The sequence below is a fragment of the Falco peregrinus genome, chromosome 6, assembly GCF_023634155.1.
Source record: "Falco peregrinus isolate bFalPer1 chromosome 6, bFalPer1.pri, whole genome shotgun sequence".
Classification (NCBI taxonomy): domain Eukaryota; kingdom Metazoa; phylum Chordata; class Aves; order Falconiformes; family Falconidae; genus Falco; species Falco peregrinus.
In genome coordinates this window covers 11,463,521-11,491,506 of record NC_073726.1, presented here as the reverse complement: position 1 = coordinate 11,491,506, position 27,986 = coordinate 11,463,521, and the positions used below count along the sequence as shown (strand labels likewise).

General features: G+C 38.8%; 1 protein-coding gene across 2 annotated transcripts in view; it reads left to right on the top strand.

Moving 5' to 3' along the window:
* Positions 1-27,170, top strand: part of CPED1 (cadherin like and PC-esterase domain containing 1) — a 155,061-nt gene extending 127,891 nt beyond the window's left edge. For both annotated transcript variants that reach the window (XM_027794017.2, XM_055808831.1), the window contains exons 17-23: positions 167-284; positions 5,059-5,195; positions 14,774-14,994; positions 15,253-15,354; positions 15,557-15,644; positions 17,457-17,603; positions 24,106-27,170. In XM_027794017.2, coding sequence (XP_027649818.2) covers positions 167-284; positions 5,059-5,195; positions 14,774-14,994; positions 15,253-15,354; positions 15,557-15,644; positions 17,457-17,603; positions 24,106-24,333 — 1,041 coding nt within the window. In that variant the 3' untranslated portion in view covers positions 24,334-27,170. The remainder of the gene's footprint in view (positions 1-166; positions 285-5,058; positions 5,196-14,773; positions 14,995-15,252; positions 15,355-15,556; positions 15,645-17,456; positions 17,604-24,105) is intronic.
* Positions 27,171-27,986: the final 816 nt, after the last annotated feature.

The following is a 27,986-nucleotide window of genomic DNA, read 5'->3' as shown; positions in this document are numbered from 1 at the left end:
AAGGATTCTATTTTTCATATTAAAAATACATATTGAAGACCAAAGGATGAATGAACGCAGAACCAAACCCAAATAACTTTTTTCCTCTTTAAATGTCCTTGAAGAGGATTTCAAAGTCATATGGATGGGTGCAGTGCTGTCTTTCACAGATTTCATTTCAATTCAGGACTGTGGATCTCGAATTCGTCCAGAGGAGTCCTGTGGCTTGCAGCCTCTATCTCATGAATACCTCTTAGCAATTTCAGAGACGATGTTTAAGACCTGTGAAGCTGGGGACACAAAAGGTTTGTACTTAATCCCGTTCTGAAAATTAACTCATGCACTTCATCGAAGTAAAACTGAAAATTATGTTTCCTCTTTTCTATGAACATGCACTAACCTATTCACAATGAATGTAACTAATAACTCATAATAGTTACAGATTTTAAAATCATGTTAATTAGTTTGTGACAATTTTTCTCTAATAAGTTTCTAATCAGTGAACCACCACTGACTGAATTATTGTCATGTAGCCTTTAAAATGCATCAAACCCAAATATTTCCATCAAAACAATTTAACATAAAAATCCTTTATTGTAAATGGAAGGGCTTATTTACTCAAAATAAAAATTAGTTTTAGAAAAAGAACACACATTCTGATCCATTTGAATTTTATATTTCTTCTTCTATATTGGAAACACAAAAACAATTTACAGTTTCAAACAGTTACTGTTTTTAATATATATTTACATCTTAAAAAACAAGATGGACAAATCAAACATTATAGAATAACCGATACAATCAAGACATCCTTTTGGTTTAGTGAGAATCCAGACTGCAACAGACTGTCAGACAGATATTAATGTTTACATGGTTTACAGTTTACAGCTGCATAAAGATTTATGCAAATGTACTTTAACAAATCTGAATAATCCACAGGACTATTCAGGTATGCAGCCTTATTCATAGTTTAAGTTGTTGCTGGATTAGACAATAAATAATTCTGACCATTTATTAGACAAATGAAAAATAACTCAACGCTCTTTTATGGTCTACTAACACAACTGTATTTTTTATCTTGCCATAGATAGAGCAGCTTCTCACCACAGTAAATTTCAACAAATTCATGGGATAATCAATACAAAGTAAAAGGAATGCGAGAACTGCCTGAATGCATCACTTCCTGTGAAACAGAGGCACACATTAATTTTTTGTTATCTGAAGTGAACACACAAAGGAGACACTGTGGTGCCTAGCAGTGTATTTTGATCACACAGCAAATTGTTAATCATAAAGAAACACAACCTATGCTACGCTACTATATCAGGACATTATGTGTGTATTAGTTCCTGACTAGAAAGCCCAAACCAAATCCATAGAAGAGTCCTTCTGGGGCAGACAGTCTGTTTCTCCTGAAATATAACATGCTTCTTTTGAATATATAACTGCATCTAGCTAAGTGAAGCTGAATATAAAATATCTTTTACAGCCTTATTGTGAATAATATACACTATTAAAATGGAAACAAACTTCAGGAGATGTAGTCTCAAAGGACAAGTATATTAAACAGGGAAGAATAATTTGTGCTTATAAAGTGAATTTGCCAAGAGGTGTCTAATGAGCCTAGAAGTGGGGTTTGCAGTATCTGGCAACAAGTGACTGTATAGTTTTAATGCACGTCACAACTTCCACTGGAACTGGAAAGCATGGCTTTTTGCGGAAAATCATTCCAAATTTGTAACAACCTAATGATATCCTAATCCTGGCAGTGAACGTTTTCCTAACACATGGGAGCAATTGCACATTCCCAGCTAAAGCAGCAACACCCCTTTTACTTCAGTTAAATTTTCAGAGGAGCCAAGCAATGTCATTTCCTTCCAGAAGAATAATCAAAACTTCTGCAGAAGTAAGGCAGCATCATACACTGATCTTACCCCAGGGTACAGCTTAGTTGTATAGTGATGCTGAGGTGCTATCCCAGCAAAAAGTATCCGTGCTGGCAAAAGCTTGCGTTTGTGCATACACAGGCAGAGGCTGAGACAGAGCAGCAGAGATAGAGATGAGATAGTGCAGTTCAGTACAACCAGGATTTCATGTCTCATTTCCAGTCCTTTGATGCAGTGCAGAGACAGTAGTTCAGGTCCTAACCAAAGGCAGAACTGACTTTCCTGTCCTAGTCACCATGGCACTGTTCTTTGGAGGAAGCTCAGCACGTTACCAAATAGGAATTTAACTTACATGATTTCTCTCTCTCCTCTCCCCCCCAATATAATTTGGATTATTCAACAGGGGGAGTTTCTTTCCATCTTGTTTAGGTCATGGAATGAATTTATGATTTTCATAGCAACAAAAATCATTTTTCCTTCAGAAGATTCCCTTTGATTCAATGGGGTTCGAACAAACCAGGCTATCATAGGAAGATTAGCTCTTGGTTCAGTATTGCTGTATTATCAATAATACAGAAGTCAGCAACCATTAACTGTGTGTTTGACTCCTCATGAGAACCCCAAGTTGTGCTAAATCCCTGCAGGCGAATCGGGATGCTGCAGTCTGTGGAAATTTGGTTTGCAGACAATTACAAAATCTGGTGGGTAAGAGATCACAGCTTCACATCTAATGCTCTGCCTAGCTGCTGTGACATGTGTTTCAGTTGTATCTCACTTCCCATACTTTCTGCAACTGTATATAATTTAACATAATTGTGTACGAGCTCTCCCTTTGCATTCAACAGCTATCTAGGTTTGGGTCCAGCAGAGACGTGAACTGCTCTGCTGTTCAAGATGAGTGTCTCCTTCAGTTACAAGGAGAATATTTCAGCTTGGACATGTCTATAGGTCTAAGGCCATTTATTCTGTAGCATAAAAATCGTGTCCTTTTAAAAATATTTTTACTTTTGTTTTTCATAAATGCAGCTAAAAGCAAAAGGAAAATATATTTATATAGACCATTCATAGAGAAAAAAAAATTAGTCTTAGGGTACCAAATAGACACCAAAAATAACAGTAAACTTGCCATAAATCCACTATAAACTATCTTTAGCATCAGCTTAGGTTAAATATTTAAATTTTGAGTTTTCAGTTTAGAATTTTTTTCTTTTTATGTGGATAACTGTTCAGCACTGTAGAGAAACTGATTTTGATCTTGAAAGCAGAATATGTGTATTTGTGACTATGACAATGGGAAAGGTTGAACCAAAATAAAAGAGGCCGAAAGAATAAAAAACCCCATCAAATTAAGTGTACAGCCTTTATTGGTTAAAATTTCTAACTTTAGGTTAATATTTTTTGAATACAAGATAAACAGTCCTAATGAATTCTTTTAAAAGTTTATTTCTTTTCATGCCATTTTAGGTGACCAGTTTTTGGGAGCACTGGCGATGTTTAATCTCATATCTTAAGCAGAAAATTTATGCATGCAACTGATAAACTGCCCTAATGAACCAAAAATCTGGTTTACTTTCACTCTTCCTGTGTAAACCTTCTACTTATAGGCTTTCATAAGACTTTTTTTTAACCAACTTTTATTTTTTGAATAAACTAACAGCAACTCGCTCTTTCCTGCTCTCTTTCATTGAATCATAGGTGAATTTTCCTTTGCCTGGTAGGGCCAATGCCAACTCTTTCAGCTGAAGCACCACAAAATGCAGATTGAAATGATGCTGAAAACTGCATTGTGTACTGCTACCTTGTATAAATGGGGGGAAAGCAACTCATAATTGCAATAGAAAATAAGCTATATTTCCAAACTAATATTGATTGCAATTTTTCAGCGTTAATTGTCTTATTCTTTTTATATCAGATTAATTTTAACTTTTAGTACAATCTTATTTTTGAAGGTTAAGAATGCATTGACTGTTGGGAAATTACGATAGGAAAAGTTCGTAACTGGATTAAAAATGCATAAATTTACACACATCTATGTAAATTTAAAAACTGCGACTATTCTGTTAGCATTAAATGTCAGTGCTTCCTATAAGCATGAGTTTATCTTCATATATCGTTGTCCTCTAATTTTTTTTACATTTGCCACTAACCTTTAGTATATGCCAAAAATGGATCTATTTTTTTCTTAATATAGCGAGAGAGCTGGTGAATATAAATCAATTTCAAAGAAGCTTTTCAAAAGGTACTTATCACTTTCAGTTGCCAAAGTTTAAACTTTTATTGTTCAGCTGTTTCAGCTCCTCAGTATTTATTTTATATAGTTCTACTTTTTTAGTTTATTATGTAAAACCAGATCAGCTCATAAATGTCTGGAATGTTCAGGAAAATATTCTATAAAATGAGAGGTCTCAGATGTTGTAGACATTGCCAGAACTTTCATGTATTTGGATTGAATGAAAAATTACAATGTCGGGAAAAAAACTGCTCAGTTTTCATATAATTTTAAAATAACTACCGCTGCCCAAAACAACTTTCCCATAATTTTTGAAGAACTCTACAGCAGTGGGAGTCTCTGAGTCCAGACCTCAAACCAATCAACCATTCTGTCCCTGCTCTGTCACTCAAAAGGCACAATGCAATAAAAGGTGTTTGCATGGCACCTGTTGTGTTAACTGAGACCTTGCACTTCTCTGTCTCTTCATACCACTGCTAGGAAGCTAGGAAGGAGCCTTCAGCCCTCAGCCCTGGATTGCAAAAGGGCTGCAGATGGAGCTGAGGGCAAGATCCACAAGTGGCAATAGAAATCTTGGAGTGCCAAGGCATGCCTGGCCCCAGGGGTGGCCAGGAGGCAAAAGGAAGGGCCAGTGTGAGGAAGGGTTTCACAGTGGTCAGCACTGGTGGCTACAAGAAAGAGGAATTGTCTAAATTCAGCCCTTGGTTCCCCACCTGAGCAGAATATTCAGCTGGAACAGAACCTCCTACTCCAGAACCTGGTTATCCACTTTGCACCTTTAGATAAAGGTTCACTTTAACCCCTTGCCACAGAGGAAGGAAATAATCTCTTCAAAGGGTTGGAGGGCATTTAATTTAGTGAAAGCCCCCATGACAAAATGCTCAAAAATACTTTGCTTGCTGTATAATAAAGCTACTAACAAAAATACAGAGGAGGTGCTGACACCCTGTTGCTGTTTTCCAGGGCAGTGGATCGTCCCTTGCCTCAGCTGCTCTGACAACAGGACCTGTGACTGGAGAGAAATAACGTGGCAGCCCCATGGCTGCCAGTACTCGGTGCTCGCCAAGCCTGAGCTCCAGCGATGTATGGAGGGCAGAAAGGTATGTAACAGATTTGACATTTTTATTGATTTTTATTTACCTGGGTATTTAGTCTCCTGAAGCTTTAGAAACACTGTTACGATTGATGTGTAAGAAAAATCCTTTTATTATAAATGGAAAAAGATTCAGATGGAAAATCCACAGGGACAAAAAGAACCACTATCCATAATTTAGCTTCACATGCAGACACAGTTGTCTGCTGCCATTTCGCATAGGTCACACCAGTGGAGTTTCAAGATCTACGGTGTATGTGGTTACCAGTTAGACCTGCAGTGAGTACGTAAGAACTGTAAATGGAGGATGGATGCGCATTGTTGTCACAGTTTCTCTCACACCTGACATGCAACTTGGGTTTCTTCTGCTGCATACCTAATGCATGGCGTTGCTTGTGCACACTAATCTTACCAAGTCTTCTTGCACATTCTTTTCTTGTAGTGAAGCTTCTAAGGTGATTGCTTGGAAATACAAGGTCTTCTTAATAAGCATGCTATGACTGTAAAACTGTTGAGAGAGAGCTCTGATCTGAGGCTCAGGTACCTTACTGAGGATACAAGTATCCAGAAAGTAAGTAATTAATTGTTCTAAAAATTTTTATAGTGTATTGCCTAGGTAAGAAAATAGTAACTAAAAGCAGAATTTTGATAAAATCAGAGACCATTTCTATATAGGCAAATACAAAAATAATAGTCTTTTGATTATCATTTCCTCTTTCTGTTCTGCTGATTTCTTGTCCTGCACAAAATCCTTCATTGCCATTTGGCTTTATTTTTGCCTGCGGTTTTCTCCATTACTATAGAGCTGTGGGTTTCTCCTCACATATTTTTATTTTAAAAAATCATTTATATGACAAAGAAGAAGCTTGATTTGCTCCTCATGTACAAAACAAGCACTTCTGGATTGACCACAGCAAAAAATATAGAAGAATGTCATAGTTTTGCTTTGGTCTTTAATTTCCATAGACATCAGGCTGCTGCAAAAAGCAAACATGCTTTGGTCAGACAGTTGATGGATATCAGAGGAACAGTATGCCACTGTGGAAGTGGATTGCCAGGGTATTGCTGGGAGGATTATGCTGACATTCCCACCTCCTCATTCTGATCACTCACATTCCCCAGTGTCAAAAACAGGACTGTGTTAAGGGTCCATTAAAACCAAGTGTACGAATTGAATGTTTGTGAGCTTGATTTCCTAATTCAAATCCCACTATGTTCTGACTCTTTGAAGTCACTGATCTGTTCTAGTGCCAGATGAGAGCCAGATCCTATGTGGTCTACATTAACACCATGCAAGAAAAATCTCTGTAAAACTAATTGCACTTGTTTCCCATTCTGCACCTTCCGCAAAAGTCTTCTGTCATTGCCTGATAACCTTCACTGCTCTGTAGAAATCTGCTGAACCACTCCTGTTCCTTTTACACAGATATCTATGTAACTGGTTTATTCTTTTAAAGTCATAACTTAACACACGTTCCCCTTTCAGTATGTTTCTCCTATATCTTCCACTCTGATGTTATTTTTGTCATCACTTTGCAGTGGTTTTAACTTTTTGTGGCATTTTGCAATAGCATTTTTCTTCTTTCACTAAATAAATGTAGACCATGGACAACTCCCTCATGTCAGTAAAACTTAAGAGCTCAGACTTTCTTCATAGCTAAGACAGATGAATAAAAATAGTCCTCTGCTTGGGTGATGAGGTCCTGATTCTGCCTGTGATTAACACAAACTTTATACAGTCTAAGCAATGTAGTAGGAAAAGTGGTTTTTTTTCATGTGCTCACTGAAGGAGATTTTTGCTTGTCGGTTGTATTATATGCTATTATATATGTTTAAGCAACCTGAATCTTTTATAAGGGAGTATTAAGTAACCAGCAAGATATAATTCTTATGAACAAATACATTTTTACTACACAAGAGATTTTGATAGCCATATATATATATTTATATTTCCTAATTTGTGATATTTGTTTCAAACCATTATATATCTTGTCTTTAAGCTTTACAGAGATCACTAACTTCTCAAACTAACAACATCACAGTTTCCATAATAAAATAAGCAGAAAGTTTCAATGCTGGAAATATAAGAAGACTGAAAAAAAAAACCAACAAAAAAAAAATCCAAAACAAGAGTGCAGAGCAAGGGCAAAAATCATCAACCTAAATGAGGGCATTGAGATGATCTGGAATGCTGTTAGATTTGTATTGTCATTTGCTGAAGTTAGCTAACAACAGAACTCCCTTGTGTGATGACTTCTCAAAACGGGCTCAACTAACCTGTGTGCCTCTGTATTCTGGGATTTTTTCGTATGCCACCACACTTTGAATACTCAGCTTGTGTAAATGTCCTCTCTGGAGTTCAAATTCCTTTACAAAAGAAGTCATGTATCATGATCTACATCTGAATTCTTGCTCAAAGTTTATTCTGAACTAAGGCAATAAAACCTCCATACACCTCACATAGCTAACAATCCTTTCTCAGGAAAGCAGAGACATGTATGTCTGTAGCGTATGACATCATACCTTTCATCAAAACACTAACATCCCTCTATGACTGAATTTCACTTCTGAATACCTTCATAAAAAACTCAGTCATGCAAGGTTTCACCAGGAGCCACAGGTAAAGCAAGTAGCAACATTTGTATTTCACTAGGCTGAAGTCTCTGGTTTTTGTCCTGGAAAAAATATAATTTGGTTTCAGGATTCTGATCTGCTGGCTTTATTTCTTATAATTAAAAGCATTATGATAAGACATCATAAACAATATAAATGTACATGACTATGTCTTTTCGTTTAAATAGGAGGTGTTAATCTCTGTGCCACTGTGAATTCCAAGTATGATTAGCTGCAGGCTGTTTTCTTATGCTTCCCTATTAGCTTTATGTGAAAAAAAAAAAAAAAAGGCGCTTTATATGGGAAAAAAAAAAAGAGAGAAAGAAAAAAAGCCTACTTGTCTTGCTACTTTTAATGAATGTGAAGGGAAGCATGCAATGATTTAACCACTGCTGTGCCATGTCCCTGATCTGGGTGTGCTTCAGCAACTGATGAAAGATGTAAAGTGAATACTCATTTTGGCTGAAATGCAGCACATCCAAGATCAACTGTATCTTTAACTTCTATTATTCTGTTTTCCTCGTGTTTCATAGAACAGTAAAATGCAGTATTCAGATATGTCTCTTGCTCATTAATTTCTTTTATCCGTTTGTCAATGTTTCTGAAATATGTTTATGGTCACCCAAACAGAGCACTTCTTGCCTATCTGCATCATAAATAATCCTCAAAAACACTTTCTGATTTGTTTTCTAACTCCAGACTGCTTTCATGTCTTATATTAAAATTGATTTGTTTTTCAGAGCTCATCTCTAAAGTTATCATCTCCTTTCTCTGTAACAAATTCATTTTCCCTGGCTATGACTTCCAATTGATTTCACATCATCATTAACTGTTATTTTAGTTTGTGTGCATATAAAACTGTGTTTGAGCTAAGCTGTTTCTGTGTGTTGTGCTTTAACCCGGCAGGCAGCTAAATACCACACAGCCACAGCCGTTTGCTCACTCCCCCGCAGTGGGACAGGGGAGAGAATGACAGAAAAAGTAAAACTCACAGGTTGAGAAAAAGACAGTTTAATAGAACAGAAAAGGAAGGGAAAATAATAATAATGATAAAAGAATACACAAAACAAGTGATGCACAGTGCAGTTGCTCACCACCCACAGACTGATGCGCAGCCAGTCCCCGAGCAGCGGGACAGCACCCCCAGCCCACTCCCCCCAGTTCTGTTGCTCAGCCTGATGCCATGTGGTATGGAATGTCCCTTTGGCCTGTTTGGGTCAGCTGTCCTGGCTGTGTCCGTCCCCTCCCCCAGCTTCTTGTGCACCCTCAGCCTCCTCGCTGGCAGGGAGAAGCTGGAAAGTCCTTGGCTTAGTGCAAGCACTGCTCAGCAGCACATAAAACATCAGTGTGTTACCAACATTATTCTCATCCTAAATCCAAAACACAGCACTGTACCAGCTACTAGGAAGAAAATTAACTCTATCCCAGCTGAAACCAGAACGCTGTTTTGTAAAAACATAAGACCACCTGTAGTGAAACAATAACATTCAGATTGGTGGAGGTATGAGAAAGGATATACATCCACAAAAACGGTTTATGAGGCCTTATTTTGCTTTATGATGTGTTAGCAAGACTAGTCAGTCATGTGTTTGTATTTCAGACACAGTAAACAGGAAAATTCTGAAGTGTTGAGGCTAAGGTGATTTTAGCTGTGTAGATTTTCATTCAGTCCACTTTTAGTGGACTTTTTTCTCCGCTTTAAACTCTTAACTAAGGGTAACAAGATGCAGCAGGCTCTGTTGTTCTTAAGGAACTCTACATCTATGTCAAAACTGAATCAAAGAAATCAGCAATCATAATAAAAATATTCTATCTGTATTGCTAACAATAATCAACAAAATCCTCTGTAATTAATGAGCTTTTGCTGTAAGATTTATACAATTCCATGAAGACATGGTGCTTTGATTTTTGTATAAGAACTTTAAAAAAAGGATGAAGAAAAAGGAGTTCTAACAGGCCATTATTTAACCAATTAGCAGCATGTAGAAAGCTGGCCTCAATAGCAGGGGAGAATATGTATTTTGTGTATCATTAAGAAATACTACTCAGAGTTTAGTGTTATAATAAAGTACCATTGAGTCATGTGTAATTAAGGACAGGAAATATGAAAAGGCAATATTTGTTGAAGTACTTAAAATTCAGCTGTTAAAACAGGAAATTTAACTTATAATTTCTTAATAGTATTTTAGAGTTAAGTAGTGTTTTGGACTTACAGGTGTTTAAATTTCCTAAGTGTGGTTAATTTATAATGATAGGTTTGGTTAAGAAGTGAATTCCACTATGCTTACACAATCTTTTAAAGTCTTTAAGCTGTAATGGAATTTTTCACACAAAACTTTTGCAACAGAAGACACTGCAAACATGTCTATGTGAAAGTGTTGTTCTTTGTCTGATAAAATTATAACCTTACATATGTCTGATCCTTTAGTCATCCTGCAGACAAATGCCCCATTGACCTGAACAGTACATGACTAAGCCTTGCACCAGACTGTAAGGAAAATGAGATATGGCGTAATCTGCACACCTGAGCCATCATTTTTGCTCATTGTTGTCATAGAGCTAAATACAGAATCGTCCCTAGAGCCCTTGGTTCAAATCTTATTAAAAACCATATGGCACACACAACTACAGTAAGTTCACGCAAGTCTACAGAAATAAATGTGACCATAGCAACCACACATTCAATTACGTTGAATGACTATTCTAATTCATCAAAGCGCTTGGGTTAGTTGAATGACATATAAGTTTTTTTCCTGGGTTAAACACTAATTATTTTAGCCTTTGAATCTTCTAAGCATTTGCTGAAAATGAAGCTGGCTTATGAAAGGTGGACTCAAAGATTCTTTCTGATCGCCTGCATACCAAAACAAAATGTGCTTGGCCAGGTCTGCACAAGGGCAGTTTGAAAAGCAGGTGAGATTACCTACAAGTGTCCTCTTCTTCCACCTTGCTTTTTTTTAGGAAAAAGAAAAACTTGTTTATTTTTCCAGGATTTAGACGTCTTACAGCACATTTGAACCAATAGTTAGAAGTGGGATGCAGACAAGTTCTTAATGAATGGATGCTCTATGTGTGCAGATTTGCTGGTGATGTGCTAGGCATCCACCAGGCTGGGATGCACTGGATTAGTAGGAATGCACAGCTCTCTTTACATCTGAGATCTCTCCTGGACTTAGGGGAGAACGTTCCCTTCAAAATCCCAGCACACACAAGTCTCCAGAGTGTGACTGCTGATACCCTACTGTAACAACTGCAAACAGACTTCAGAGCTCTGCATCAGAGCTAGAGAGCAGGGGTTATAGGTTTCACATACTGCAGTTCTAGTTTTATAAACATATCTGGATTTTAACAGAATTGCCTGATTTCAGTGATACAGTCTTGGTATGGCTCATACCTATGTGAACAGACTTCTTGACTAAAAGCAGTTATGGTTGCTATAATTGACTGACATCTTTGAGGATGACCTACACTTTTGATCTGGCTTTCTATACAACCACAAGTCCACTTTGGCTCATTTCTCTGTTCCCCACTTACATCAAGTCTTGACGATTCTCTTAGCAGACCTGTTTCTGAGTGTTCGGGTTTATTTCCAGAGTGAAACAACCTGTATTCCTCAACAGTGTGATGTTGCCATCTGTCTCATTTTTGACTCATCCTTGCCCATCCACACTTTCTCCTAGGAATAAGTAGATGTTCCCAGATGGACACTCAGACACTCAATAGCATTATCTGTCTGATCTATTTCCCGACCTTCTGCTTTACCTCCTCCTAACAAGCCCACTTAAGAGTAAAATTGGAGGTGTTCTAAGACTTAGAACATACTCCTTCAGAGACGGGCTGTGTGCAGTCTCATGAGTCTTGTGATCGTATTTAAGTATGTCTGAGCCCTAACAGTTACAGTTTACAACCAGTTATACTGACAGCTCTAAAGGACTCTGCTTTGACTCCTGTCACCCTCTTCATGTTTTCAGAACAACAGGACAACAATAGCACTATTCTAAAGGCCCACCTGATGTTTTCATATGGTGCCCAGCATCACAGCATTTACAGACTAGAATTGCCACTTTAAGATGTGTTCGTACCTATCTTGTCTCTCCTGGTACTGGTTTTCCATGACTGCATATAGTGCCCTCCCATCTGCAGACCTGGCCATTGAGAACCCCCAGGGCAGACTTGAAAACTGATTCATGGATCCCCTGCTGGTGTGGGTGTGTAGCTGCAGAAATGTTGAAGTTCTACAATGCCTAAAGTATCTAATGGTGTAAAGGTGGTATGTGTGTGTGGAATGTTTTGCTCTAATTTGGACATAGCAAAAAAATGGGAAAGGGACTGATGAGTTGATCTCCATCTATGATGCTCTGCAATGTTTGAGACTTTGGAAATATCTAGAATGACACTTCACACTTAAATTGCTAGAGAATGCAGTGTTGGCAAGTTAAGACATCTGTGCATCACTTTCATTGGCCTTGGCCATGGTTCTTCTCTCCCTCTTTTCCATGAAAGATGTAGTTCTGCTATTTGGAGTCACTGGCAGATGAGAATAGACCAAATACAGTTAGAAGGAGAAAATATCTATCAGAATCCTAGTCACAGTAGAATGAAGAGCGAGATAAAAATGCTACATCTGCCAAATCAGTGTAATTAATAGCTGAATATGCTCCTTTGCAGTTAGAAATCCCCATGTGTAATGATGACAAAATGATATCACGTTATTAGAAGATAAATAATCTAGCATGTTCTACCAACAGCTTTATGTGTGTAAACCGGTAAAGCCTGTTTGTTACTCTGCTAATAATGCTTTGTGTTTTTACAGAAAACAATGTGTTCTTTGTAACCCACATTCCAAGCTAATAACCTTGCCTGCTAGTATCTGAGAACTGGTTTTTAAATAGATATAAATTTAGATACTACAGTAACGAATTTATGAATTGGAGATTTAAAGAGATAGGGATACAGGCAGACTGGTGAGATCGACAGATTTCACAAGTTAAAAGAATTGTTGTTTAAAACCTCAAGTTAACTTACTTTAGAATTAGAGTATATTCTAAGCATGGAATGTCTTCCTAATTGTAAATGTTGCATGTTTGTGTCTGTCATAGAGGGAAAGAGAGAATTTCCAACCCGTCCTTCCAAGGATCCAAGCATCCTTGACTTTGTGAGTCATGTTATACTTGGTTTAAAGAAGTTTCTTCTGACACAATGTGAAAAGAGTTGGAAATCCCCTTGCATGTGAGAGAAGTGTTTGTGCGTTACAAGCATGAAAGCAGCTGTTCAAGAATTTACTCTATAAAGCAGCTTTGAGAGGTCCAGGACAGGAGGCAAAAGAGCCTCTATGTGCTCAGTGCTTGTTTTAATTTTTTTTTTACCATACATAATCTATAAAGGGTTTCTCTGCAGCTCACCGTGAGTGAGGCATGGGAAGGTCAAGTCATTGTCATGCTCATTCTTGGCCCTGCCACCAGATCAGGGTATGTTCACCTGAAACTGCTTGTGTTCTGTGGGAACCATCACTGGTACACTGTTGTGCCTTATTTTTAACCAAAATAGTTTCATAGTAGGAACTGGAATTAGTTCCTAAAACTCTGACATTCCTGAAGGGAATAGATAAATAGACATGTATTAGATGAGAGGAGTCCAAGATGCTTTCACCACATAAAATTTCTAAAAGAAGCTTTGGAAATGTACTCTTCAACGTGTAATCTTGTGCAGTCTGAATTTAATTCGCATAACCAAATATTCAAGTTGGAAGTGGTAAAGCATCAAACCACATCAAATTAAAACACCGAACAACAAAAACCTGCCTTACAGGGTGCCAACTACCCTGAGCACCAGAGAAGGTAGGAGAAGCACACGGCTGAGCAGGGAACAGGACTGTTTACTGTGTTACAACTCTAAGGGGATTCTGGCTCTCAGTTTTACATTTGTGTAAAATCCTCTATGTGGATTTCTGGCTGAGGTGACTGTGGTAATAAATGATTACACACAGAGTATCATTGACATACCACAGTGAACCTGGGTTCTTCTCCCCTTTGGACTCTTGTCATTACTTACATATTGTCTTCAGCAGGAAGAAATGCTAGTCCTAGCCAGTAAAAATAGGGCAATTACATTAAAAACCCCTACATGTTAAGGTCTGTCATCTCCCCACACAGAGATGTTTGATTTGTCAGGGGATTCAAAAGAAGTAGGAGCAAGCCCAAATTTGAGTTCTTCATTTATTTCCAAGTTCAGAGCAGCCCAGTGAAGACTGCTATACTAGCAGTACTTCTGTCATCTTGACAGCACTTCTAACTCCCTTCAGGCCATGATGTTTCCTGGTGGTCACATCACACATGCCAAGTCTACCCTAATCTATTCAGATTGTCTTCACCAAAAAAAAACCCAAAAAACAACCAAACCCAAAAAACAACCAAAAAAACCCCAAACCAAACCTTTTTCCCCCCTCTGAAATTGCAGAAAGACTCTATCTCTACAATAATGCAGCAGCTGCATGCATTTATTTGTGTGTGTTTATGTGTGTATGTTACTTTGGTGTAAATTCTAATGAATCACATTTATGGAAGACAGCCATTATTCAAGATGTGCTGTGTAGGAACAAACCACATGAAAAAATGGAGAATGAAAGCAGGAAGCTGCAAGTAATCGCAAGAGGCTCTGTACTAGCAACTGGAAGTAAATATAAACAAGCAAAAACACAGGGCTAACTTTAGCCCTGCTTTAGCCATCTGTAACCTGTACTTTTCATCTTTGAAGCACGTAATATAGCTTTTTGTTAATCAGATCACACAGATTTTGCTAAAGGAGGCTGTTAGTATTGAAATGTCAGGGCTGGAGAACTGGCAGCTCACAGACGCATTTCTTGAACGTTATGAGAAGGGGTTTAAAAGCTTCCAGACTAGCTGTATTCTTTTCTTAGATTTTGGATTTTTGGAGTGTACAGCTTCTAAGTCATATCTTTTTTTCAATCCAAAGATTCTTTTTATAGGTGACTCAACTAACAGAGGGATGATGTACTATCTAATAGAAAGAGTGAATAAGACACTTCAGGAATGGCAAAAGACTCATGATGTTAAATGTTATCATAATATCAATGAGGGGAAAACATTTATCAGTTACTCCTACTACCCCCAGTTTTGGATGAATGCAAACCAGAGACCGACTTTTGAAAAAGCACTAGAACAACTGCTGCAGAGGTACCGTACAAACTCTATTGCTGGCTTGTTTGTATGCTCATTCTATTCGCAAATGTGTTTAACATATTTTACAATTAAAGTCAGTAAACAAACATAACGCGTGCAGACCATATTTTGTGACTGAAAAAAAGTAGAAAATTACATCAGGCCTCTGATCAGAATGCCAGATACAGTTCACTGAAATGCAATGCAATGTAGTTGAAATGTTTGCCATCTGTTTTAAAGCAACATGTGTTGGTTTTCTTTTCTGGGTTTCAGATCACGTCCCCTGGAGAACACAGACCAGACTGTATTAATTGTAGGTGGCGTTCAGTGGCTTAATTCCAATCACCTGCAAATTATCCAAAAGGTGTTGAACAGGTAGTGTTATGTACTTGGTGTTATTACAAGTCTTGATATGATATATTATGAGAAACATCAAAAAAATTTAAATACAAACATTTCATTTGTTTTCTCATGGGTGTGCACTGAAGTGGCTTTGAAAAAATAAAAATGCAGTGTCTTTTGATGTGTCTGTTCAGTAAAATCCTCTTTTTTTTTTTTTTTTTTTTTTAACAAACAGGGAAAATCTGTCAAATATCCTGGTAATTATTAAATCCATAGGGATGGGCTTTCACCTCCCAGTGGATGGAATACATTCTCTATCACAGGTAAGCTTCAGTACATTTAGAGTGCATCTTCATGGAAGACTTGTCATTTCAGCAACAATTTTGCTGTCTGGTCAAAATATGTTACCTCTGCTGAGCGAGCTTTGAGTGGATCAAAGAAAGATTCGTGTTTGTATTTGCTCATACTGCTTACTAATATGGATTCAAACCAATTTGCCTTATTTAATGGATTCCACTGCAATCAGAATGCCATTTGACATGCTGTGCTCAGTCAGCTGTCCCAAGAACCAGAAGAAGCTCCCATATTAGTCCTGCTGCCAAAGTTGAGAAATCGAGCGGGGGACAGGCAGATTGCTCCTCACACCATGTCAAGCGAAGTCCCTCCCCAGGCTCCCTCCATGGTTACTGCTGGATCGGATTCACTCACCTGGCTGCATTACATGGCTCACCATACATCTATCTTAACCAGCCTATGAAGCCAGAACTTTACAGAGCAGCTGGAATGTGCCGGTGAATCTAGCCTGGTTTGGGTATGTCAATTGGATGTTACAGTCAGTTTAAATAGTATCCAAGACTCTCAGAGCAACAGATGGGCTCATTTCAATGTGCTGTCTAACTCATTCGATTCCATATTTTTATTTACAATTGGATGGTGGTTCCTTATTGAACAGGTTAAAAAATGCACCGATGAGACCAGGCTGGGAAGCACCAGAGGGCAGAACAGAGTAGATGATGCCTACCAGCACTGCATGTAATGCTCCAGCTACTCACAGGTGTTGAAAGGAGAAAATTATGAGCTTTCATAGTTTACATCCAGCACTTCTATCACACTGGGGACCAACGTTCATGTCTTTTTGCAACCATAACACACTGCTGTATTCAGTGTGCGACTTACTGCTACTCTCACCATTTTTTTTCTGTGGAGACTGCCCTGTCAGATTTTGCCCATTCCTTCTGTCTACGTTAGCACTATATCTGCCTCGTCTCTACCGAATGTCTTCTTATTTCCTTTACCTGGATGATCAAATTAGGCTACAGTAGGGAAACCATTGGCATCCACATGAAGAAACATTGTCATAGCTCCTGCCATATCTTTTAGTAGAACTCAGTCCTAGGAAGAAGCAGAACTTTGATCAAAGGTAGATGAGGCTTCCCAGGACTACCTTTTTCAGTTTCTCATCCAGTAAATGTATAAAACTCTGGAAATCAACTACAGTGCATAACCAACATTCTTTTCCCTTTCAATATTGGAATTGTATGCCAAATTGCCCATGTGGTTTGGGTGCTCTGGACTTCTGAATTACCCCAGCTACTCTCAAAGCCTTTCTATCTGCAGAGTTAAACACACCACTTTGCCAAATTTATGGCTAACCTTTTTTCTATTCCTGGCCTTTCTGCAGCATCTTGAGAAATAATAACCTGTTCTTCAGCATAACCATTTCTAAGATGTCCGTGGCCCTATACTCCTTTTGAAGCTGAAAATTTCTTTACAGGAACAATTTCACCATTTGTTATAGACAACTTTATAATAGGGGTTTTTTTTATGAATTACACCACATATTAGCTAAGTACATATTAAAAAGTTACCCAATAATTATATTTTAAATAATATTGGAATTTTCCTATGAAGGAAGCTGCACAACTATGGAACAGTAATTATAATTTCTGCAAAAATCTATAACAGTCTTGGTGTAACAGCTATTTTCAAGAGTGAATTTATAGTAATTAATGCCTGGAGTATAACCTAACTGCTTTATTCAAAATGCAGTTTTGCTATGCATTTCCATGGCAGAATACAATAACCTTTAAACACTCTTTCTGACAAGGCATTGTGATATTTTGTCTGAAATGCAGGCAGAAGTGCAAAACTTGTGGAATGAAAACTTGATTATTCTGGATACAGCAAAAAATTTTGGCTATGAAGTTGTTGACACCTTTGTCATCACCATGGGACGTTACAAAGAATTCCTGCAAGGAAAATGTGGCTGCCATTTCCACGAGGTAATAATTTAAACTTATATCATTCCCAGGTATTTAAGAGAGATTTTAATTGTCAGGTGCTTAGAAACAAAAAGGTATGCAATAAGGTTTGTATCCGTGACTCAAAGTTAGGTCTGAATAAATCCTGCAGAGATAGCAGTTTGTGTGGTGGCACTTGTCCCTCAGTGCTCAGAGTGCAGTGCCATTGAGGATGGGCTGAACTGCTGTCGTGGTGATTCCTTGAAATAAAAACAAGCGTGCCCATCTGCAAAGGTAACCTGTATAAAAGGATGTTGCAAAGTTTCCAGGTTCTTACATTATTTGCTATGCATTATACATCCTTAGTGCTTCTGCATGGCGTCAGCTTACCTTTCTGCCATACCCCAGCCTCACAGGTTTTTTTCTGAACCCTTCCTAACTGAGCAGCTCAGCAGACCCGTCAAACCATAGGTACACTTAACATGGAGCTTAAATTTGGAAGAGCACTCTTACTGCTGTGTATCTGTTTTCATATGTCTGAGAAGAGTTAACTGGGATAGTTACAGTGACCGACTATACAGACAGAAGAGTAAGTCACTTGTTCTCCCACACACCCATAGTTCTGCTTTCTTTTTTGTTTGAAATGTACAGAAAATCTGTCTTCTGTTTTATAACTACTATGCTAGTGAAACAGGGAAATGGTAAAATATATAAGTAAGGCAATTGAGAACATATTCTTCTGTTCATTTGAAGTTCTGGCAAAGACTCTTCACAGTCTATTACGAATGACAGGAGTCCATGGATTAAATAAAAAATGAATAAGGAAACACATTATTATATCTAGGCACAAAATCAGACCAGAGGCTGCCAAACCAGTGAAAGTAAAGAATTTGGAAAACAAGATATTTAAAGTTTTTCTGGTTTCCTTTAAGACGTATTTTGAGTATGTGGCATGTCTTTATATAACGAGTCCTCTTTTCCGTCAGCAAAGGAGGGATCTGTTTTAGTTTTGGAATTCATGTACCTTATGGTACAAGAATATTATGGCTGAACATGAGCCAGCAGGGTGCCCAGGTGGCCAAGGCGGCCAACAGCATCCGGGCTTATGTCAGAAACAGTGTGGCCAGCAGGACCAGGGCAGTGATCGCCCCCCTGTACTGGGCACTGGTGATGCCGCACCTCAAACCCTGTGTTCAGCTCTGGGCCCCTCCCTGCAAGAGGGACACAGAGGGGCTGCAGCGTGTCCAGAGACGGGCAACGGGGCTGGGGAAGGTTCTGGAGCACAAGTCTTGTGAGGAGCAGCTGAGGGAACTGGGGGTGTTTAGCCTGGAGTGGAGGAGACTCAGGGGGGACCTTATCACTCCCTACAGCTGCCTGACAGGAGGCTGCAGGCAGGTGGGGGTCGGTCTCTTCTCCCAGGTAACAAGCAACAGGACAAGAGGAAATGGCCTCAAGTTGTGCCAGGGGAGGTTTAGATTGAATATTGGGAAATACTTCTTCACCAAAGGGTTGTCAAGCACTGAAACAGGCTGCCCAGGGAAGTGGTTGAGTCACCTTTCCTGGAGGTATGTAAAAGGTGCGTAGATGTGGTATTTAGAGACACGGTTTAGTCTGGATTTGGCAGTGCTGTGTTAATAGTTGGACTTGATGATCTTAAAGGCCTTTTCAAACCTAAATCATTTTATGACTCTATGTTTCTGTATAACAAATGAAGAAGTGCAACTCTGGTTTAGGACACGTGACCCTGAATTAAAACTGAAAGTGTAATTTTTGAGTAGCCAAGTAGGCAGGTATGTTCTGCCATAAGGCTGTTGACAGTAATTTTGCATATGATAGTTGTAGAACTGTCACCAAGGCCACCAGAATATTCCTGTAGCTTCCAACCAAGTCCTTCCTCATACCCATGACACCAACTTGTTAGTACAAAAGACCAGTTTCCAGGTTCCTGTTATGAGTGGTCAGCCTGCTGACAATCCTAATGCATCATTCATTGCCCTAAAGAAAAAACACGTGTATCATATTACTCCCTTTGGATACCAGAAAAAGATTTGAGGAATAAAGAAGGCTCATATCTTTCCAGGTGCTTAGATCCTGATTCCCAAGAAAAAATATTTCTTCATTGAAAACTGCAATCAGGCATGCAGACATCATCAGTAACCCCATGCCTCAGTTTGTTGCTGGATATAAGGACAGAGAAACCTTCTGGTACCTCTATAGATTAGTCATGTTTAGCACAGTAAGACGTTGCCTGTGATGCTACAAGGATCTTCATTCTTATGGACTGAATCTGGGTTGTCTGTCTAACAAAAGACTAGGAAACTACCACAATTTATTCCATGAAAATCTGTTTAGGACCATAAAACTTGAACTGTCATATCTTTCAGGAATATTGCATTTCCCCTGAGTGATCAAAAGAGAGATGACAGGTGCAAATTCTTTCATAGAATGAAATATAGAATAAGAGGAAATTATTACTGAAAAGTTAAAACTGGAAGGCAAAAAGATGCAGTGAAATATGTCTGCGTGAAACCAAGAGGTAATGGATTTATGCCGTTTACAGTCGGGGGGGGCTTTAAGCCAGTAAGAGGCTACTAGTTGGAAGAAAACTCTGGAGTTTGGTTACTGACCAGAGCAACGACACGAGTAATTTGATGTGTCATTTAGAACTGACACAGAACTCCATTAAGTTAATTGTACTGAGACTATAACAGAACTTTTTTTTTTTTTATTAGAGCTTTCAAATGTGCATAAATATTTTAAAAGACCATCACCCACAGAAGTGAGATGCTAGCATTTTTCCAGCATGAGTTTAGGAATTTGTTTTCAGTCAAAACAAATTACTTGAAATAAGAGAGACTACCAAATGTTTTCTGAATCTCTCCAGAAAAGGATAAACCCCCTTTGCTCATTTTGACAAGTCATGCCTATTTTTCTGTAAATCTCATTCCTGGCCAAGCCTGTTCCCAGGACCTGGACATGTGCAGGGTTAGCACGGAAGCTCCGCAGAGTTTCGCAGGTACAAAGGTGGGCTGTGATACCAGGAATGAAATGGAAGCACTAATTTTTGCTGTGAAGAAATGTCAGGATAGCTATATTTTCCTTAAAGATCCAAAAAAAGCAAGGATCTAAAAATAATGTTTCCTTCATCAGACACCCACAGTATACACTGGGAAACAAAATATGGTGTGGCTAATTAAACCTAGGAGTAGTTTAAACTAAACAAACTGAAATTCAGTGGTGATGATAGTAAAATTCAAGCACAGGCTCCTGAGTGTCCTTGCGGTGTCTGCTGGCCAAGGACTAGCATAGCAAGCCTAACTAGTTTCTTGTAGCCAGTGGTTTATATTTAATTCTCTCAGCCACAGCAGTCACCTTTACTTAAAGCAGAATAAAAACAATTAATAACTATAAGGCTTTGATTTTTCTTTTAAATACCACAGACAGAGATATAATATTGGAGACAGTCTACCAGACAACAAATGGGCTCCCAAAAGAGAGTGGGGAGACAATCAGCTGCCACTGGTTGGGACTTTGCTCCAGCGTAAGGCTCACTGGGACTGAGCACTGGTTTGGGAGCATTGTTAGACCCATCTGACCTCATGTGCTATACGTCAACCTCACAGCTGGTTTCCACCTCAGGATCCTGAGCAGATCATATGTTTTCAGCCCACTACCATGGTGTCTGTCCTGCTTTGGGACCAAACACAGCAGGCATGGTTAGTGGACCAACCTTTTCACCTGCTCTGCGCACGGTACATGGGAGAGGCACAAACACAGCTCAGTCCAAATGGAGCCGTAAAATAGGGAGTAAGTCACAGAGCAGGTATTTATGTAATGGATAAATAATCCCATGGAGCAAGCACCTCCCTCCATTTTTACTCAGATGGCTATACTGACCCTTTTTTATCTAGAACCCAGATGCTGGTGTCTTCGTGGGTTATTGCTGATACTCACCATTTCCACAGAGCTTTTGAGTGAAATGGAGAGCTTCAAAGTGAAATGTTTCAGGTGCTTTGTATAAAACCGGGTGAAAAACAGAAGGGTGTGACTAGTCATCAGCATTTTTCATCCGCGTCTCCATCATTTTGTATGAGCTCATGTGCAGATTTGGCCTTCCTTCTCTGCTGGAGGAATCTCAACAGGGAGTATGTATTTCTGGGGAGGATCAGGGGAGAATTTGGCTCACAGAGCTGTTGTTAATGAGATTTGAGAGGTCATTTTGTCTGAAAAGAGGCATAAATGTGCCCAGCAGAATCCATCAGCCACCAAAAAAACAGACTTCATCCTTGAGGAAAGCAAAAAGAAAGTCCTTGAATGCTTTTGATACCTCGTTAGTTTTAACAGTTTTGTCATCAGTTTATTTCTGCATCGGGGCAAATGGCGTTACATCAGGTGCTGAAGCAGTTTGCACTAGGAAAATGGCATCTTGCCTCCTAGGACGGAGCCAAGAACACTGTGTAAAACCCCAGTGCTTTTCATGTTTTATGAAGCCAGATGAGATAGATTAAATCTACTGCTTTGTACTTTCACTTTCTTTCTCTTAAAAAATGACATGCCTAAACTCCCAAAAGACGGCACCCCTCTGTAAATGCTACCTGAGCTAAAGCACAGCAGGCTGTCTGTTCTGTGCAGTCAGAAAACAAGAACTGAAATGCACTCAGCAGTTGTCATTTAGTTCTCACTAGCTGGCCAAACACAAAGTTATCTATCTCCCCTGATTGTCCTGAAAAATTTATTGAGTTCCCACCAATTCACTTCAGAGGGCCTCGAGTCATCCTGATAGCACAGAAATCTGCAGCACTGCAGACCCTGCAATCTTCCCTCAGATTGCCAAGGAATCTGGATTCACAAAGCAATTATATCAATTTGGGACAAAAAATTTTACATAACTCTGGCACTTTCTGCCCAAACATACTTCTAGTTCTATGTACATATGCAAACCTGATTTTTTACTTACCTCATTCTTCACAAATGCTTATGGAGAAGTGGACTGGCCAGCAGTTATAAAGATCTTTATGGAACCTATTTTTTTTATAGCAATGAAATCACGGTCACAATGTAAAAACTAGCAACCCTGGAATTTTGGTGTCTTAATCAGTGGCTGGCTGCTGGGTGAACATTAGATTGCATTCCTGGGAGATTATGCCTAACAGGAATGCAGTTTGGGTGATTGGTTCAAGGTGGCATCGTTTTGAAATAGTTGTAAGATCTAAGGCACTAATTTAGAAAAATGAATCTGCAGTAATTGCATAAAAACAAATAACAGCTCTTGGCTTAGCTGTATCAAATTGATCACAGGATATATTAATTTTCTACATGGATAATTCCTAGTCTTTTTTTAGCTCAGACAGCTCCCTCATAGCCTCTCTACCCAGTCTTTCAAGTGTTTGAACATGTTATTTTTTCACTCACATTTAATTTTCTGATTAGTTTCATTTATTATGAGCTTCACTATATATAAGCATTGTTTCTGATTTTCAGCAACAATAAAAGTACATTATATTTTTAAAAAGCTAATATGCTTCCTCCTAAATATATGCATTAATAAATGAACTCATCTTTTTCAAGTGTCTGCTGTGGTTGATATAGCAGGAAAATTAGTGGGCATCAGAGCTATCAAGTCAGCATATATTTACTCTTTTAAAAATAAATTAACCACTTGGACTCTTTCTTGCTTTCTTTGAATTTGCCAATGCCTGGGTCAGGGTCCTCTGTCCTGTATCTGTGCCAGGTTCTGAAGTTTTGTCTCTCTTTAAGTTGCTTCATTTTTCCTCAGTGACTGTGTGTTCACTGAGATGAGACCTTCAGCATCCCACAGACCACCGCCCCCCTCCAGTTATTAGGCTTCCATTAGTCCCACGGCATTTGTTTATTCCATACAAATTGAACGTGATAATTCCAGAACCTTATACATACCTGGGGGCCAAGGAGGAGCATTCTTCTGCGCTAAGTTACTGAACTACACTGTGATTACGTCAGAGTGATGCCCCAGGATGTGAAATCGCACCATAACTCCCTGCTTGGAGCCGCGTGACAGAGGGGTGCTTTCATCTCAATATGGAGCTGGGCCACGTTTGCATCGAGACCTGAGGGTGAGACATTCTTACAGCTGAGACACAGCATATGTTCATCAAGTGCTTGGGATCAGAGCAGGATTTAAACCTTCCTGCAAGTCAGGGCTGTCCTGAGTTTATTTTTCTCCATGGTAAATACACAGAAGAGCTGTTAAGTATGAATTCTGTTGTTCAGAAAAACTGTCCTTAATGAAGAGAACAGAGTCTAATATACAAAAGCCCTACAGAATCAGCTGAATATAATGGGCCTATACATTTAGATTTCAAGGCTTAAGTGAATAAGATCTTGCACTTTGATTAGTATGTAACATAACAAGTTGGCTCACTGAAGTACTGTTTGTGAGCAACTTGCTATTCAAGGTAAGAGTATCAGGACCTGCTCGGTGGAAAACTCAGCATTTCTCTACACACAGCTGTGTGTCTTTCTAGGTGGAGGCAGAAAGCGCTCACATATGTCCCTTCTTTTGCAGGTGGTGAAATCCAATCCCTCTGAAAAAAGTCCACACATAACAATGACGTTATCAAGGCACTACACGCTGGAGAAATATTTCCGTAGTCAAAGCAAGCCATCACAACTGCAGGACTATGCAGCAAATTCTCAGTCCCCGTATCATGTCCGAGGTCCAATAAATCAAGTTTATTCTGAAATCCTTCTCAGCAGGCTCTGTGCAAGTAAGAGGGAGCTTGTCAGCACATAGCCTCTCTTGGATATAGTGCCTATAGGATATAGGATATAGGACTAGAGGTGTGCCACTACCTGAGTGGCAGTTGAAGGACCATGGTGGATTTATGACGTTTCCTTGATTGGCTGCACACACACCAACAGAATTTGGGACTTGTGGCAGTTTTCCTAAAACTTTGTGAAATCAAGATATGCCCTGGCAACTCTGTGGTGTCAAAGTGGAAGATGGAAGGTTGCAAAGCAGAGAAGAGGGGAAGTTACTTGAACTGTTGCCAAAGGCTAGAACAGCTGTAGCTCAAGCAACTGTGTATTAATGATAGTAAAGAGAGATATATACACTAGAACGCTTTGGAATGGACTGTTTTAGCTCTTCAGCATTATCTAATTTTCTATTTATAGAGACACTGTAATATTTGAATGTATTTAGAAACTGGCTACATTCCATCTTAAAGAGTTTTATTTTATGTCGATGGGTTCCCCTTCAATATCAAACAAATTCTGTTTAGACACTTGGTCTATACAATTTGAAAATGTCTATTAGCATTTTGCTGATGATGCCAAGTTTTAAACTCTAGTTTTTAGTGAAAACACACCCCTTCTTTGTATCTTAGATGAAACAGATGTCTATTCTATTTTTTGTATGTTCTAAAGCTAATGTAGAGATAGATTGCTTAGACTTGAGACTGATTATAACTGTCTTGATGTAACATGTAAATATCGTGAATGTGTTAACATAACCTTATTTATGGCCCCAGTTTAGCAGAGTGGCCATATGCAGGAAGACTGCTTAGATATGTGCTTCAGTGTCTGCCTTGGCCTGTAAGCCAAGCAAGTATTGTCCCTGCATGGAAGTGCCATTTATTTTATGATTTTTTGTAAAATATTTGCCAATGTGTGAAGCCAGTGACACAAACAAAAGAAAAACCCCCTTTGCAAGCACACATCATAACATTGGGATCTGGTTTTTAATGTCATAAGCAGTGTGTGGTGTGATGGCAGCAGAATATACTGCCTGCGTCTCATGCTTAGCAGGGACAAGACCTTCTCTGAATGCCAGTTTCATGCTGTAGCCCAGCTACATCACTGATGTTTGCAGATGTACTCCAGGTGAAACTCCAGGGAGAGGCTTTACCACCACAGCGGGGAACTGTCGCTGATCCCCGGGCACAGCTGTGACAGCACACTCATTCACAGTTGTGGTACCCTGATGGGAAACCAAGCATGGTCCAGGCTTAGCAGCTGGGTGATGGGTAAGACTGTTCTCCCTACAGATTATCTAGTTAGGAATTTTTATTAATCCAGTCACGGAGCAGGCAATCCAGGCACCACTCTCTCCCACCATGCACCAGAAAAGGGAGTCAGAACCAGGTAAGTACCAGCCTAAAGAAGGATCCCACAAGCTCTGTGGCATGCTTCCCCCTTCACAATTTTACATATAATCCTCCACCAGCTTCTACTGCCTTTGGGAAAGGAAGCCACAGGCAATGTCTGGGAATAAACAAATTATAGCACAGAACTAATCAGCATCCTATTTGCCTTAGTAGTACACAGAGTGGCTGCCCTAATAGAATTAGGGCTAGAAATTCATGACATCACTTTTAGGTTTTGCCAGAGATCCTTAACTTCAACACAATAGTCTTTATTCCTAGCTAAAGTTTTGTCAATTCTTGCTCCTTCAGATGACATATGTAGAGATATGATGGGAAATTGTCATGCAGTATGGTGTTTGGCTTCTCTAGATGACAGAAGGATCCTCAAAAAGAGGATCTAGCATATCCAGTTTAGGAGACCTTCCACTATATTGGAAAAACTCCTAATTTAGACAATGATATTACATTTAGTGAGACATTGTTATTATCTCTGTTTCTGTATAATATGCTGCTGCTGTGCTTATAGTAAATGTCCCTGAATGTCCATGTAGGGTTTTCCCTGGTGTGGAACTTTACATGAAAGATGGGTCAGGAGCTGTGCATAAATACTGAAAATGTCAGCATCTGGGTTTGAGCTATATGATTATCTAAGGAATATAATTGTATGCAAATAATATAATATATAAAATTGGGTCTGGAACTCCAGGGCTGCACAACCTTAAAGCTGAAGGATTTAATATCATGTCATTAATATTAGTAGATGCATAACGGAGCCAGATGTCTTTGGTATTAAGATGATCAATGATGGGTGTATTGCAATTCTGCTTCTGTTAAGGCATTTTTTTTTTTGTAACTCATTTAAATCCACATACTCCTACTCTTACTGTTCTGTACACAAAAGTTTCTAAGGTATGAACTGGGTTATTATGTTTGGTTGTTTTTTTTAATCAAAGCCTATTGCTGAAGCATCAGCTATCATGATGAAAAGGAAAGAGATGACTTTGTTATATTGTAGCTGATATCAATGAATGTGCAATTCATCACTTCTGATTTCACCACAAAATGGTTTACATGTGCTGTACACCCAGATGTCTTAATGTTTTCCAAATCTTAATAATTTTCAAATGTATCAAGTAGAAATTCTCCTGTGTGTTTCTTAGTTTTTACATGTCTATGTACATATATCTGTCTGTACAGTCACCGGGAGAATTTCCAAATTGATCTTTATTTAAATGAGTTCTTTGAATAAGTTTCTTCAAACACTATATATGATCCATGTAATCTTTGGAATAAACAAAGGGAATGCAGACTAAAACAGGTACCAAAGTACATTCTGCATTATTTAACTTTAAAATATACCTAGCATCTCTAGGTATGTGAAAGGAGAGAGCTGAGATTTACATGGAACCATCACTTGCTTATACACATTAAAATTTATGGATTAAGACAATAAAAGAATTACCATGATTGAATTCCAGTGAGGGCACATTTTTTGCTGTCAATGGTTTAATCTAGAATTATCACATCTGCTGTGACATTTTGCCTGAATAAGCATTAAAGTGTTTCTACTATATTAAGACTGATTCTTAACGTAAGATTCCACCACCACCACCTTAGTCCCATTACTTACCATTAAAATAGCAGAAGACCTAATTATCAGGGTGAGTTCTGCCTTCTAATACAGACACAAATGGCCCTGGAACTGGTGGTAGGATTGAAATAAGCCGGCTGGGGAATAAGTACACTGACAAGTGGTGTTTCCTGCTCAACACTCAGTGTCTGCCCAGCAGCACATGGAGTTTAGAGTGGAACCAGGCTATATTTTAAGCCACAGGTGGAGAGACTGGAACTATGCTGAAAAAAAGGTAAATACTCTGACATACAAAGTAGAAATCTCATCAATTGTTGCATCCCTTTAAACTGTACCTGAAGCAGCAGTATGATGTACCAGTGTCCAATGAGTTATAACTCCTTGTCTCTCATACAACTCCATAAATGTCGAACGGTGATTTGGATTTGAGCCCTGCAGGGTAGATGGCCACCATGATCAAGTCCATCTCAATAAGTATCTTTGGAGTAACTGGCTGTAATAAAAAAGATTTCCCTATTTGTAGAGAAATGCCTTGACAGGTCAGCTCTATCGTCAAGGATGCTATATTTCAATTATAGCAAGGAGCTGAAGGAATAGACTATGAATACTATTTTTTAGACTTAGCATTCATTTGAAAACATTAATCTTTAGAATAATGTCTTTCACACTGTTAAATATAAGGCCTTTATTTTTCTCTTATGTGACATA